We start from the raw sequence: 13,691 nt of genomic DNA, 5'->3' as shown, positions 1-13,691 counted from the left end.
TCAGAAAAAGTTAACTTTTACTTAAACAGCTACTCAAAAATTGATAACCCAACATGTATATCAAGCACTATCACAGTATGATAAATGCCTCATTTCTTTTTCTTTTTTTGGTCAATATTTGCTCTAGGGTGCTTGCACGCACTAACTGAAACATCTTCGGGGGGTCTGACCATGCCATAATCCCTTCTCCTCCATTCTCCTCTTAGGATTTTGGGTGTGCATATACACACACTGGTGTTTTCTTCAAGCCACTGACCCAGGACTACAACTGTGCAGCTGGCCATGTTGGATCCAGTTTCCTTAACCACCATGCCACCTGGCTGACCCTCATTTCTATTCTTATACAGTATGAATAATAAATGTATAAACTATGCACAAATTTAAAACAGATACTATTGTTAATAAAAAGGCTCCACTATATTCCAAGGATAAATCTATTTTGTCAGACTAATGGGGTAGAAACAACAGAAGCAAAGAGACAGAGTTCAGGTTGCAAAAATGGCAGAATTTAAGTAGAGAAATAGAAATACAGACAATGCTGAATGATTTTATTAAATGGGATAAAAAAAATTGGGGGGGGGGAGAGGTTTTTCGCTATAGGGCACATGCGCTCGCCAGACAGAGACAGAGAGATAGAAAGCGAGAAATCACACCCCAGGAGGGATGGCCATGCCACAATCCCTTCTCCTCCATTCTCCTCTTGGGATCTTGAGTATGCACGCACACTTGGCTGGCTTGAGTTTAAACCACCGGGTCTGGGACTCGAACTACGGTCAACTACATGGGAGTCCAGCGACATAGCCATTACGCTAACTGCTGGTCCCGGGATAAAAAAAAATTTTTAAGAAGTTTTTGCTACAGGGCGCATGCGCTCGCCAGAAAGAGAGAAATCACCCCCCAGGGGGGATGGCCACGCTGCAATCCCTTCTCCTCCATTCTCCTCTTGGGATCTTGAGTATGCACGCACACTTGGCTGGCTTGAGTTTAAACCACCGGGTCTGGGACTCGAACTACGGTCAACTACATGGGAGTCCAGTTACATAGCTATGACCCAAACTACTGGTCCTGATCTTTTTTTTTTTTTTTTAAGAGAGATTTTTGCTATAGGATGCGTGTGCTTCCTAGAGAGGGAGAGACAGATGCGTGAGAAGGAGTGAAAAATCCTCCCCCTGGGGAGATGGCCACGTCACAATTCCTTCTCCTCCATTCTCCTTTCAGGATTTTGGGCACACATGCACACACACCCAGCGTGAGTTTTAATCCGCCGGTCTGGGACTCAAACCGTCGTCGACTACATGGGAATCCAGCAATATAACTATTATGCCATCTGCTGGTCCCATAAATGTGATCATTTTTAATGACTGGATAATTTTTAGCTCTTGACATAAAGTTTTACCCACCCTTTTAAGTTTTATATCTTGAAGAGGTCGTGATAAACACTGACATTACAGATCTTTAAGTATAACAGTGTGGGACTACATAATTTCAAAATACTCATACCACTAGGAAACTCATTACACATCTTGATACCTAGTATTTTATTCATGTCTTCCTTCTTAAAAACCTCAAAATTCAAAAGATCATCTTAATAAGACAGTTAAATTAAAAGGACCTCTACAGTTTAAATGAGTTTACATGTGCCAAATAAGGAAATTAAGGTTAATTAAAATGCAAATTATAAATGCTTAAAATTAAGTAACATATTAGCACTGGCGCAAGGAAATTTCAAATCTAGTATCAAGATAACTTTCTAAAATGTCAGGTCACCTTAAAAAGTTAAGTTACTTTCTCTCAACTAAAATAATTAACTTGCAGGACAAAGAAAAATAAAAAACATGATTAAGTGAACACAACAGTATTAAGTGTGTTGAAAGGTGAGGTCCTTCAAAGTGATACTAAAGGCATCTTTAAAAATTAAAATATGCGTTATCTTTTAATTGTTTCTGTAGAGGTAATCACTTCCAGTAAGACATCTATACTTTCTCTAAAAAGTCAAGATCTAAGTCATAAGAACTAAGATGGAAGTGTTTCCCTTATGAAAATTAATTGTAAAGTAAATGAAAATTAACCAGTAAAGTAATAAGCCTTTGATCTTGGCTTCATCACTGGTTTTAATGTAACTAATAGAACCGGCCTAGACAAGACTGTAAAAACTAATTATAAGACAGAGCTTTCCTTTAAGGTTTTCTTTGCTGACATGAACACAGACTATATGAGTGTATTACAATTTCTGGATTCTCCAAAATAACCTTTGTTTTGACATTTTAGACCTCTAATATGACTGAATTTTTAAAAAATGCTTAAACATTTTTCTGTAAGTTTTTGTTGTATTAAAAAAAAAATACACACAAACAGTCCCTAACACGACATAAAATTTCAGTTTCTAAAGATAATAAAATAGCATCAGCGCCACCCACGGTGGCACAGCTGCAATGCAACACTCCAGGACGCTAAGACCACATGGGCAGGTCCGAGGTTTGCATCTTGAGGTCTCTCTCGGCATGCTGGGGGCACATGCACCTGCCCATGATCCCGGTAGACTGTAGCTGAAGGTAGATAGTGCTGAGAAGAGAGCTGTGTGGCAATGTCTGTTTGCCTTTTTCCCAGTCTCTCCCATGGAATAAATCATTGAAAATTAAAAATGTAAAAAAAAAAGATAAAAACAAAACCAGTTATTTTTTTAGGGCAAGCTCTGTGGCACGGCAGTTGAAGTGGCTAGAACTCACTTCAAATCCCATACCTAATGGCTTGAGAAGTATGTGAGACACATGTACATGGGGACCCAAAATCCTGAAAGAAGGGGAGATCAGAGGAGATGGCACTGCAGGCATGACCATTCATTCCCCATGGTGGAGGTATTTTCTCCTCTCCTTTCTCTGTCTCTCCTTGGCAAGCACAGAAGCTCTAACAAAAAAAATTAGCACCCATAAATAAATAAGATTACAAATGAAAATTTAGTAGATGATAAAGAAAAGCATTGGGATTAGAGGTAAACATCTGGAAAAATGCAGATGTCTGGGTCAAGACTAAAGCCTAAATGAGTATTAGAGAGATGACCAAAATGTAAATGATGAAATAATAAAAGAACTAGAAGAAAATGTAGGCAGTGTCTATATTTAGATACTATTTGAATGAAGAAAGCCTGTTACAGAGCTAGCCAGTGGCATGGGGGTTACGGCAGGTAGATCCCCCAAGGTCAGCTATGCTGTTCCAATCCAGGCCCTGTGGCTTGAAAAACATGCTGGGCACATGTATGTTTGCGCCCAAAATCCCAAAGGTGAAATGGAGGAGAAGGGACTGTGGCATGACTGTCCTGCGGATGCTTTCTCACTTTCCCTCTCTGTGTCTCTCCCATGAGCACTCATACCCTTCATCAAACAAACATAAGCTCTTCTTGTTTTGGTAATGATCTGTCCCCCCAAAGCTTCATGTTTTTAAATTTGGTCCCTGGTGTGGTGGAGTTAGGTGAGGTGACACTCTCAGGAACAGATGAATGAGGTCCTGCAAGGCGCAGTGCGTGAATTCTAGCTCTCCCGAGATGGGGTTAGTTCTCACCAGAGAGGGCTGCTATAAAACAAAGAGCTGGCTGCAGCTCTCTCTCTTCTCTCTGCATGCACCTGCCATCTTCTCTGCTTCTGTCAGTCAGTCATGTCCAGCTACCAGAACTGTGAGCTAATAAACCTCTATTTCCTTTTCTCTAGTCATAATAGAGTATGCACAAGAGAGTGAGAGAATGAGAGAGAGATGAACACCCTGACCAGAGTCAGGTCATGCTGAGATTCCTTCCTCCTGTCTTCCAGCCAATCAGATCTGAGGCATTTCATCCATGCATGGGTGGGGATTCAAACCATGGTCACGATAAGGGATTTGACTCCTTGAGCAGGGCATCACTGCTACACCACAGAGCCAATGCAATCTCTACTTCTTTATAAATCATCCAGTCTCAGGTGTTTTTGTTAGCGACACAGTAACAGATTAAGATGAAGCCCAGGGACCAGCAGTTGGCGTAATGGCTATGTCGCTGAACTCCCATATAGTCGACCGCGGTTCGAGTCCCGGACCCAGTGGCTTAAACTCACACCAGGCACGTGTGTGTGCGTGCCCAAGATCCTAAGAGGAGAAGGGACTGTGGTGTGGCCAACCCCCTGGGGGTGATTTCTTGCTTTCTATCTTTCTGTCTTTCTCTGTCTTTCTGGCGATTCATGTGCCCTATAGCAAAAACCTCTCAAAAAAAAAAAAAAAAAATGAAGCCTAAACAAACAAAAATCCTGACTCCAAAGAAGAAATGCTAGGCCCAGCCTGCGTACTGGACACTACTGTTCAACAGGTAGAGGCCACATGAGAGGCCCGCATTTGATTCCCTGCTCACCCTAAAAAGCTGGGTGTGATGGTACACGACTGCAGTCCCAGCTACTTGGGAAGCTGAGGCAGAAGGATCATGACATAATAGGACCCTGCCTAAACACACACACACACACACACACAAGGCACAAAGGGAGAAAGAGAATATATAAACATTTTCTACTTCTAAATTCCGAAATCAACATAATAGTTATTTTAAAACAAATAAATGATGAGATGAGAAGTTCTGTAACGAAAATTAAACATATGGATGAAAGATAGGAAAAAGCAAAATAAATAAATACATAAGGCATATGAACAAATACTCAACTACATTATGAATCTAAAACAACAATTCTGAAAGTCTGCTCCAAAGATCTCCAGGGATCCCTGAAATTCTCTCAGGGGTTTCTTCAGGACAATGTTATTTTCAAAACAATACTAAGACATTTGCCTCATCAGTATAAAGGCAATGGTGGGTAAAACTGAAGCTCATTAGCTTGAATCGAGCCAGTGGCACCAAATTCCACTAGTTGTTCTTGTATTCTCTATACCATGCCTTGAGGTTTAGGGGGAGAAAAAAGTTTTATCTAAGAATATTTTGGGGTTGGGAACCAGCAGTTAGTGTAATGGCTATGTTGCTGGACTCCCACAGAGTCGACCGCGGTTCGCGTCCCGGACCTGGTGGCTTAAAACTCACGCCAGGCATGTGTACATGCATGCCCAAGATTCCGAGAGGAGAACGGAGGAGAAGGGATTGCGGCGTGGCCATCCCCCCTGGGGGGTGATTTCTCGCTTTCTGTCTCTCTGTCTCTCTCTGTCTGTCTGGCAAGCATACGCGCCCCTATAGCAAAAACCTCTCCAAAAAAAAAAAGAATATTTTTGTTGGAACCAGCAGTTAGCATAATGGCTATGTCGCTGGACTCCCACATACTAGACCACAGTTCAAGTCCCGGACCCAGTGGCTTAAACTCACGCTGGGCGCGTGTGCGTGCGTGCCCAAGTTCCCAAGAGGAGAATGGAGGAGAAGGGATTGCGGTGTGGTCATCCTCCCTGGGGAGTGATTTCTCATTTTTTATCTCTCTCTCTCTCTCTGTCTGTCTGTCTGGCGAGCACACACACCCTATAGCAAAAACCTCTCCAAAAAATAAATAAGTATTTTTGTTTATTAAAGATTGTTTATTTTATTAAATCTTGACCCTTGAGTATGTCTTTATAATAATCTGTGTGATCAATGTGAAGTACACATAAAGCACCTCTGTAGTAAGCAGAAAGTATGATGGTTGTCTTTATAAAAAGCACCTGCATAGTTGTTTAACTACAACCTGAATGAGGTGCTCTTATTTCATTCAGTATCATTTTTATTTGAAAGAGTATCTGACAGACAAACCATGATTTCTAAGACTTAGATATTTGGCAGTCATTGTCTCTAAAATGAACTCAGTAACACTGTCACTTCAAAGAAAACAAAGGACAGTATTTACTGTTGCCAATGCTCAAATTCGAATTTTACTTGAAAGCTTGGTTTTGGGAAAACTTGAATTCACCACAGAGAACATGATAACTTCCCAATTGTTAAGACTTTTCTGATGAGATTGATGGTAATATTTACAAATGTGATTTTTTTATTTCGTATAATGAACTGTGTCAACATGTGGAACATCTACGTAATTCAGTAAACCAACATTTTACAAATAACCAACACATGAGGTTACAAAATTATGCATGGGTAAAAGATCCAGTCTATGTATAGGGTGGACCAATGGATTTAATGTAACAGAATGCAAAGCTTTTTGATATAGTTTCAGTTTCCACAGTGCAACTTATCTTAAAGAAACTACCACTTGTAAGTGGCCAAGGGGTGGCTGGTGCAGTGTAATGGAACTGGACCCACATAGGAAGGGTCCTAGGTTCACATCCCAGGATCTCCCTAAGCACACCACACACATGCATCTAAGTGCTTGTGATGCAGGTCAGTTGGGCTGGAGGTGGACCATGATGGCATGAGGACTCTTGGAGGTACCTGTCCAGGGAGCAACAGCCAGTGGCACAGAGGTTAAGGTAACTGGATACCACATAAGTAGCTACAAAGTTCAAGTGCTGTACCTGACAACGTGAGAAATACACTAGTTGCATGCCTAAAAGCCCCCAAAAGAGGGAGAAATAGAGAAGAAGGGATTATAGTGTGACTGTTCCCCATGAGGGTTGCTTTCTCACCTTCCCATCCCTACCTTGTACAAAAGCATACTCTCTCTTGGGCAATTTTCTTTCTTTCTTTTTTTTTTTCTATAGGGCGCGTGCCCTTGCCAGACCGAGAGAGAGAGACAGAAAGCGAGAAATCCCCCCCCAGGGGGGATGGCCACACCACAATCCCTTCTCCTCCATTCTCCTCTCGGGATCTTGGGCACGCACGCACACACACCCAGCGTGAGTTTAAGCCACCGGGTCGGGGACGCGAACTGCAGTCAACTACGTGGGAGTCCAGCGTCATAGCCATTACGCTAACTGCTGGTCCTGCTTGGGCAAATTTTTAAAAGGGAAAGAACTTGACTACCACTTGTCAAGTTCTGGTGTAGAATCAAAGAATATTCACTATGATTTAAAGAAGGTTATTAAAATACTCTTCTTGGGGGAGCCTGATCCCACATGGTCAACCGCACCATTGGAACCCCAGTCCCAGTGGCTTAAAAAACACTCCAGACATGCGTGAGTATGCTCAAAATCTTGGGTAGGGAAATGAAGGGGAGGGTATTACAGCATGATGATGTACCACTGGGGGATGCACACTCTCTCTGTCTGGCAAGGGTACACACTCTGGCCAAAAAATAAAAACCTCCCTCTACTAATAAAAATACCTATCATGGGGCTGGCAGGTGGCGTGGTCGTTAGGGGCTCTGGACTCTCCTATATGGTCGGCCATGGTTCGAGTCCCAGACCTGGCAACTTGCTTTCTTTCTCACTTTTTCTCTCTCTCTTTTCCTCTCTGGTTAAATTCAAAAATAGATAGATAAATAAAGTTAAATCATTCTTTTAAAAAAATATATCACTACAGATTGAATGTAGTAGCAGATATGAGAATTCAATTGTCCTTTTTTTATTGCTTGTTAGAGTCTTCCTGCCTCACAATCCTCCTCCCAAAGTGTCCTGAGTTGCTGGGACTAATGACACATTTCACAATGACTCACTCTTTCAGACAGTTCCACTCTATTATCCATGCTGGCTGTGGACCCAAAATCCTCGTGCCTCAGCCTCCAGTGTAGCTAGGACTATATCATGTGCCCCCATGCCTGGTCTTTTAGGGTGGGCCAAGAATTGAACCTGGGACACCTATGTGGCCTCGCTCTGTCAAGCAGCAGCATCTACCAGCCAGCACATGCTAGCGTGGCTGGGCATGTGGGTATGTTCTAGTAAACTAGATATTACCATTCGTAAAGTGATATAAACAATGCCATCCTTTTCATTATGTTTGTTTTTGTTTTGTTTGTTTATTAAAAGACTATATTAACATATAGTACGTTTATTATTGTTACTTTTGAATGAATTAATGTGTTTTAAATCTAACTTCTAATACAGTAACTATCAATAGATAAAACCCATACACAAAAGCTCTATAACGTCCCCAATCATTTTTTTCTCAATTTTTTTAAATGCTAGAAGGCACAAATGCATGCACAAGAGAGAATGAGAGCGGAGAAAGCACTCCCCAGTGAGCCTAGCGTGAAGCAGACAGGTCTGGGTCTCAAACCCTGTCAGCCATGTAGGATCCGGCCTTCTCTGCGCAGTGCCTAACCACTGAGCGATGGGGTTGATTCTCTCAACAATTTTTAAGTGGAAAGGATCCTAAAACTAAAAATTGGAGAAACACTGATCTAAGATATATAGGTTAAGGCAAATTTTCTATCAAATTCAAAAAAACAATAATAATAATACCCAAGACTAATAGACATAGAGAAACTGTCATTCTTATATACTGCTGAAAAAAAGAGTAAATTGACAAAGTAACTCTGAAGAAAAATTTGGCAACACATATCAAAACCTTCTTTTGTAAAAATGCAAAAGCCTGGAATCAGCAATTCTGCTTCCAGGAATCTATTTGAAGGAAAAATTAAAGATGTGACAGTAATTATTTTGCTGTGGGGCTATGCATCTATAACAGTTTATAATGATATAAACTGGAAACGATTTAAATTAGAAACAGAATTCAGCCATGACAAATTATGTTGTAGATGAAAAATTACTAGCTTAAAAATACATTAACATGAAATTTTAAAAACAGGTTATAAAACAGTATGTATAATAGGAATTCAATTTTATATAACTGAAACGATGTACCAAGGTATTAACAAATGGGTATTAATAGTGTCTGGGTGTTTTAATGTATTACTTATGCTTATCTTTTTTTTTAAGTTTCATTATTTTTTTAATTACCAGAAATCGTACATGGTTTAACAACAGATGAAACAATAAAAAGCTGCTTAAGAAAAGCTGCCACCTCGGGACCAGCAGTTAGTGTAATGGCTATGTTGTGGACTCCCATGTAGTAGATTGCGGTTCAAGTCCTGGACCCGGTGGCTTAAACTCACGCCGGGCACGTGTGCGTGCATGCCCAGGACCCCGAGAGAACAGAGGAGAAGGGATTACAACATGGCCATCCTCCCTGGGGGGTGATTTGTTTTCTGTCTCTCTCTGTCTCTCTCGTGAGCACATGCGCCCTATAGCAAAAAATAGAAAGAAAAAAAGAAAAGAAAAGTTGCCATCTCCAATGAAACATACCTTGTCCAATTCCACCTATGGTAGCCAAAGTCAACTGCCTGTTAAAGTGTATCCTTTGCTCACACCAGATAGGCAAACATCCATCCATATACTGAATCAACAGATATACTGATGGCCTTTGTTTATATACCTTGTCATTTGTTTATTTTTATAAAAATGGGATAACTCAAGACCTGTTAATATTTTCTTACTTGTTCAGATGTCATGGGCACATTCCAGTTTCAAGACACAGATTTCATTCATTCTTTACAATAGGTGCATATTATTTCATATATCTTATGTGTACCATAATTTACTCAGGGTTCTCCACTAGTTATTCAGATTGTTTTCAGGTTTTTATTAGGGCACAATACACTTGCCAGAGAGAGAGGGGGGCACTTTCTGGTTGGGGAGCGTGGTCACACCACAGCTCTTCCTGTTTCTCCATGGCGGGCACACAGGCACAGGTGTTTTTCAAGTCACTAAGGCTGGAACTCAAACTGTGGTTGGCCATGTGGGATCTGGCCTTCCAAGCACAGCACTTCACTGTTGCGTCAATGCAGCAAGCAATGCTCAATAAACATCTTTGCACACATATCCTTCTATCTGGATATGTTTTTATAGGCTAGAGTTTCAAAAGTGATTTTGCTGGGTATATATGCATTTTTAATTAGTACATATTGCTACATTATTCAGCAGAGTTGTGTGAGATATTGTATCCTCTGTCCTCATCAACACTGAATACAATTTTGCCAATCAGGTAATTGGTTGTTTTAATTTGCCTGTTCCCACCTGCTATGGGGGCCGAGGTTGGCACCTGTCTACTGACATTCCTGTTTCTTCTACTGATATTCCTTTTACTATTATGTGTCATGTAAATAATTATTTCTAAATTTAGAATCATCGTTCATATTGTATTTGAGAATAAATTCCAAATGAATTAAGTTTAAATGATCAAAAACAAAACAACAAAACTATTGATAGAAGATATAGAGTATCACTATAAACGGGGCATGGGAAATATGCTCAAGCAAACAAGATTCAGCAGTGATAAAGGAAAATTAAGCGACATTCATTTAAAAGTCTGATCTATATTTGCTCACTTTTCAATCATGATCAGGTCCTGCCTTGGGCTTAAACTGCTGGTAGATATTAACAAGGTCATCCTCATCCCAAGTCCTACGATAAGACTTGCAAAGAGCATCATCAGATGCAGGTACTCAGCTCACAGAGGTACACAACCAAACGCAGCTGCCTTTCAAGATGCCTGTTACTAAAAATAACGGCTATGAGCGGGCAGGTCGTGGTGGGGCAACGGTAATGCAATGTTGTGTGATGCTGGACTCACATGAGAAGGTCCCTGGTTCGTGTCCAGAGGTTTCCCTATATACACTCAGAACACACATGTGCTCATAATCGAGTTGGCTGAGGTTGGGGGTGGATCACAGTATGGGGATCCTGTTGAGGATGTCTCTCTCTCTCTGTTTCTGTCTCTCTCCCTCCCTCTCATGTCAGAAAGAAGTTTAAAAAAAAAAAAAGCCATGACTGGAATTCTAAATTCCCAGTGCTTATGTCTGTACCCTATTCACCAAGAGTCATTCCCTCCAATGGCATATTTACTTTAAGGTAGTCTACCCAAATATGGGACTCTTTAACATGGCACCACTCTGTCCAGGTGTCCTTCTGCCCCATCACACACGTTCCTTAAGAAAAGCTGCACACGACACAGCTACAGTATGATAAACGGATGGTAACTCACCTAAATGCGGAAAGAGATCAGTGTCCAACTGATGTTTCTGGGTGCACAGTTTCACCAGTCTCTGCAGTCGACTTATACAAGAGAAGTGTGGAGAGAAGGCTGTGGCTTTCATAAGGACCCGGTCAGTCCGGGGTGGGTCCACGGCGGGAGCCCTACTGGATGGCAGGAGGGGCAGGGGCCTCTTGTGGGACGACTGCCGTACTTGTGCTATAGTGTGTGTGGTGGGGGCCACTCCCTGCATTGGTAGGCTGGTGTTCTGAGGTTGAGGTGACTTGCAGACCGAACCCTGCGGTGGCGCTGGAGGTTTTAAAGAAGTGGATAAAGGTGACAGGTGGGAGTGCTGCTGCGGAGGCTGCTGCTGTGAAGGTGCAGGAGGGGGACTAAAGTGCTCTTGTCGAACTTTTAAAATCTCTGTCTCTCGCTGGCGCTGCCGATTCTGAGCCAACTTGCTCTGCAACTTCTTTCTCACAGTTGCCCCTTTCTTTAGGTCATCGTCTTCCTCGTTGAAAGCAAACGGGTCTTCCAACTCAGTTTCCAAGTAGTGGAGAGGGACCCTTGCCCCAGGTGGAGAAAGGGACATTCCATCCAGTCCGTTGGGCATCTTCAAGGCCAACGTGGGCACCGTCAGGCTGAAGGCCATGGTATCCATCTGGTGCCTGACCTTCACCTCTTCTATAGGATCATTCTTTTTCTTCCTCTCTTTTTTCGGGATAAAGCCAAGTACCTGCAAGTGGCTGTTGCAGTACCTTTAAAAAACACACACATATGTGGGAAAATATTCACGATGCATACTAAGAAAAGTAGGTATAAAAGTAAATATTATACAACATGAATCCTAATATGTTAAAAATTGCATGACTACAGCGGTAACTCAGACTTCATAGCTGTAACCTGCAACTCTCACTATTCTCAGGCAATCCTGTCTGCACATTTGCTGAGGGAAACTGTGTGAACTGCACACGTGCAGAGGCAGCCAGACAGAAGCCAGTCGTCAGCCTGTGAGTGGCCCTGGACAACTGCTCACTACTGCTTATCACCTGGCTTTGTTATTCTCCATTCACAGCATACAAAGTAACTCATCAGTAGTCTACAGGATCACTTAAAATTCTCTAAGGGAGAAAAAAACATATGTTCCAATAATACCATTTAAGTATTTGGCGATGCATAAAGACCTTACGGCATAACTCCCCAAAATGTCAAGCGTCTACTGTGTGCTTTACACACTATACCCCAGACACTTATAAATGGTGGGACATGGCAGGCCAGCAGGTGACATGTGGTTAAGGCACTGGACTCCCACAGGCCAACCGTGGTCCGAGTCCAGGAACTAATAGATTGCTTTCTTACTTTCTCTCTTTCTCTCTCTCTCTCAGGTCAAATTAAAATATTAATAAAATGAATAAATAAACGAATAAACAAACTTGGGGGGGAAAACAGAAGGAGAAAGTAAGAGAAAAAACTAATTAGTGGAATTATAGGTGAAATGAGTTTCTCAATACACATTATAAGGACAAAGATGATCTCTTCTAGAAACTACTTACAGTAAGTATCAAAATAATGCCCTTGGGACCAGCAGTTAGCATAATGGCTATGTTGCTGAACTCTCATGTAGTCAACCACGGTTCGAGTCCCAGACCCGGTGGCTTAAACTCACGTCAGGCACGTGTGCGTGTGTGCCCAAGATCCTGAGAGGAGAATGGAGGAGAAAGGATTGCAGCGTGGCCATCTCCCCTCGGGGGTGATTTCTTGCTTTCTGTCTCTCTGGCTCTCTCTGTCTTTCTGGCAAGTGCACGCGCCCTATAGCAAAAACTTCTCAAATAAATAAATAAATAAATAATGCCCTTGGCACAGATTAAGAAACTATGCTTTACAGAAGTTAATCAACTTAGGGAACCAGCAGTTAGCGTAATGGCTATGTCGCTGGACTCCCACTTAGTCGACCGTGGTTCGCGTCCCAGACCCGGTGGCTTAAAACTCACGCTGGGCACGTGTGCGTACGTGCCCAAGATCCCGAGAGGAGAATGGAGGAGAAGGGATTGCGGCGTGACCATCCCCCCTGGGGGGTGATTTCTCCCTCCCCAAAAAAAAAAAAAAAAAAGTAAAAAAAAAAAAAAAGAAGAAGTTAATCAACTTACCAAAACTACTTTATATCTGGAAAGTGACAGTGAGACTTAGACTAAAATCAAGATTCTCATCAGTCTCAAATAATGAGCAGGTGTACTTTTGCATATAAATGTTATAATTGAAACACTATGAAAGAATTCAGTACTTTTACTTAATGAGAAAGCAGAATATAGGCTATGCCAATTAACTACATGAAAAACTTATGGAGGCTTTTAACCAGTGGACCAGTAGAAGACTGTTACAGTCCCACAGCACGGTAACAAATATGACATAAAAACATTATTCTTTAATTAAATAAATTTGTCGTTGCCTATTCCTGCTTCATGTTTATTCCAGAGCATTTTGAATGAAGATATCATTATAAGGTTACAAGATGGAAATGTACTCATCTGGCCATGTTTCCCAGAGTTATTTGAAAACAGAATCTGTATACATTTGTAGCACACAGATGTTATCTCCACAGAACAGTTTAGGAAAAGATGCAGTACAATAAATAATTAATGTCAACTGCCAAATTCATTAGGCTACATTTAAAAAACAATTTCTTTTTTTTTAGTTTTGCTACAGGGTGCAGGTGCCCACCTGAGACGGACAGAGGGAAAGTGAGAAATCATCCCCCAAGGGTGATGGCCATGACAAAATCCCTTCTCCAATGTCCTCTCAGTATCTGGGACACACACACACACACACACACACACACACACAAGCGCGTGGC

At 41.6% G+C, this 13,691-nt stretch overlaps 1 protein-coding gene across 1 annotated transcript in view; it reads right to left on the bottom strand.

The window, feature by feature from the left end:
* INO80D (INO80 complex subunit D) overlaps nt 1-13,691 on the bottom strand; it is a 66,020-nt gene that overhangs the window by 46,147 nt on the left and 6,182 nt on the right. The window contains exon 3 of the mRNA XM_027768424.1: nt 10,853-11,598. Within this exon, the coding sequence (XP_027624225.1) occupies nt 10,853-11,598 (746 nt within the window). The remainder of the gene's footprint in view (nt 1-10,852; nt 11,599-13,691) is intronic.

This window comes from Tupaia chinensis, unplaced genomic scaffold, assembly GCF_000334495.1.
Source record: "Tupaia chinensis unplaced genomic scaffold, TupChi_1.0 Scaffold000076_1, whole genome shotgun sequence".
In the NCBI taxonomy this organism is placed as follows: domain Eukaryota; kingdom Metazoa; phylum Chordata; class Mammalia; order Scandentia; family Tupaiidae; genus Tupaia; species Tupaia belangeri.
The sequence above is the reverse complement of the archived record's forward strand: the minus strand, read 5'-3'. Positions and strand labels throughout refer to the sequence as shown.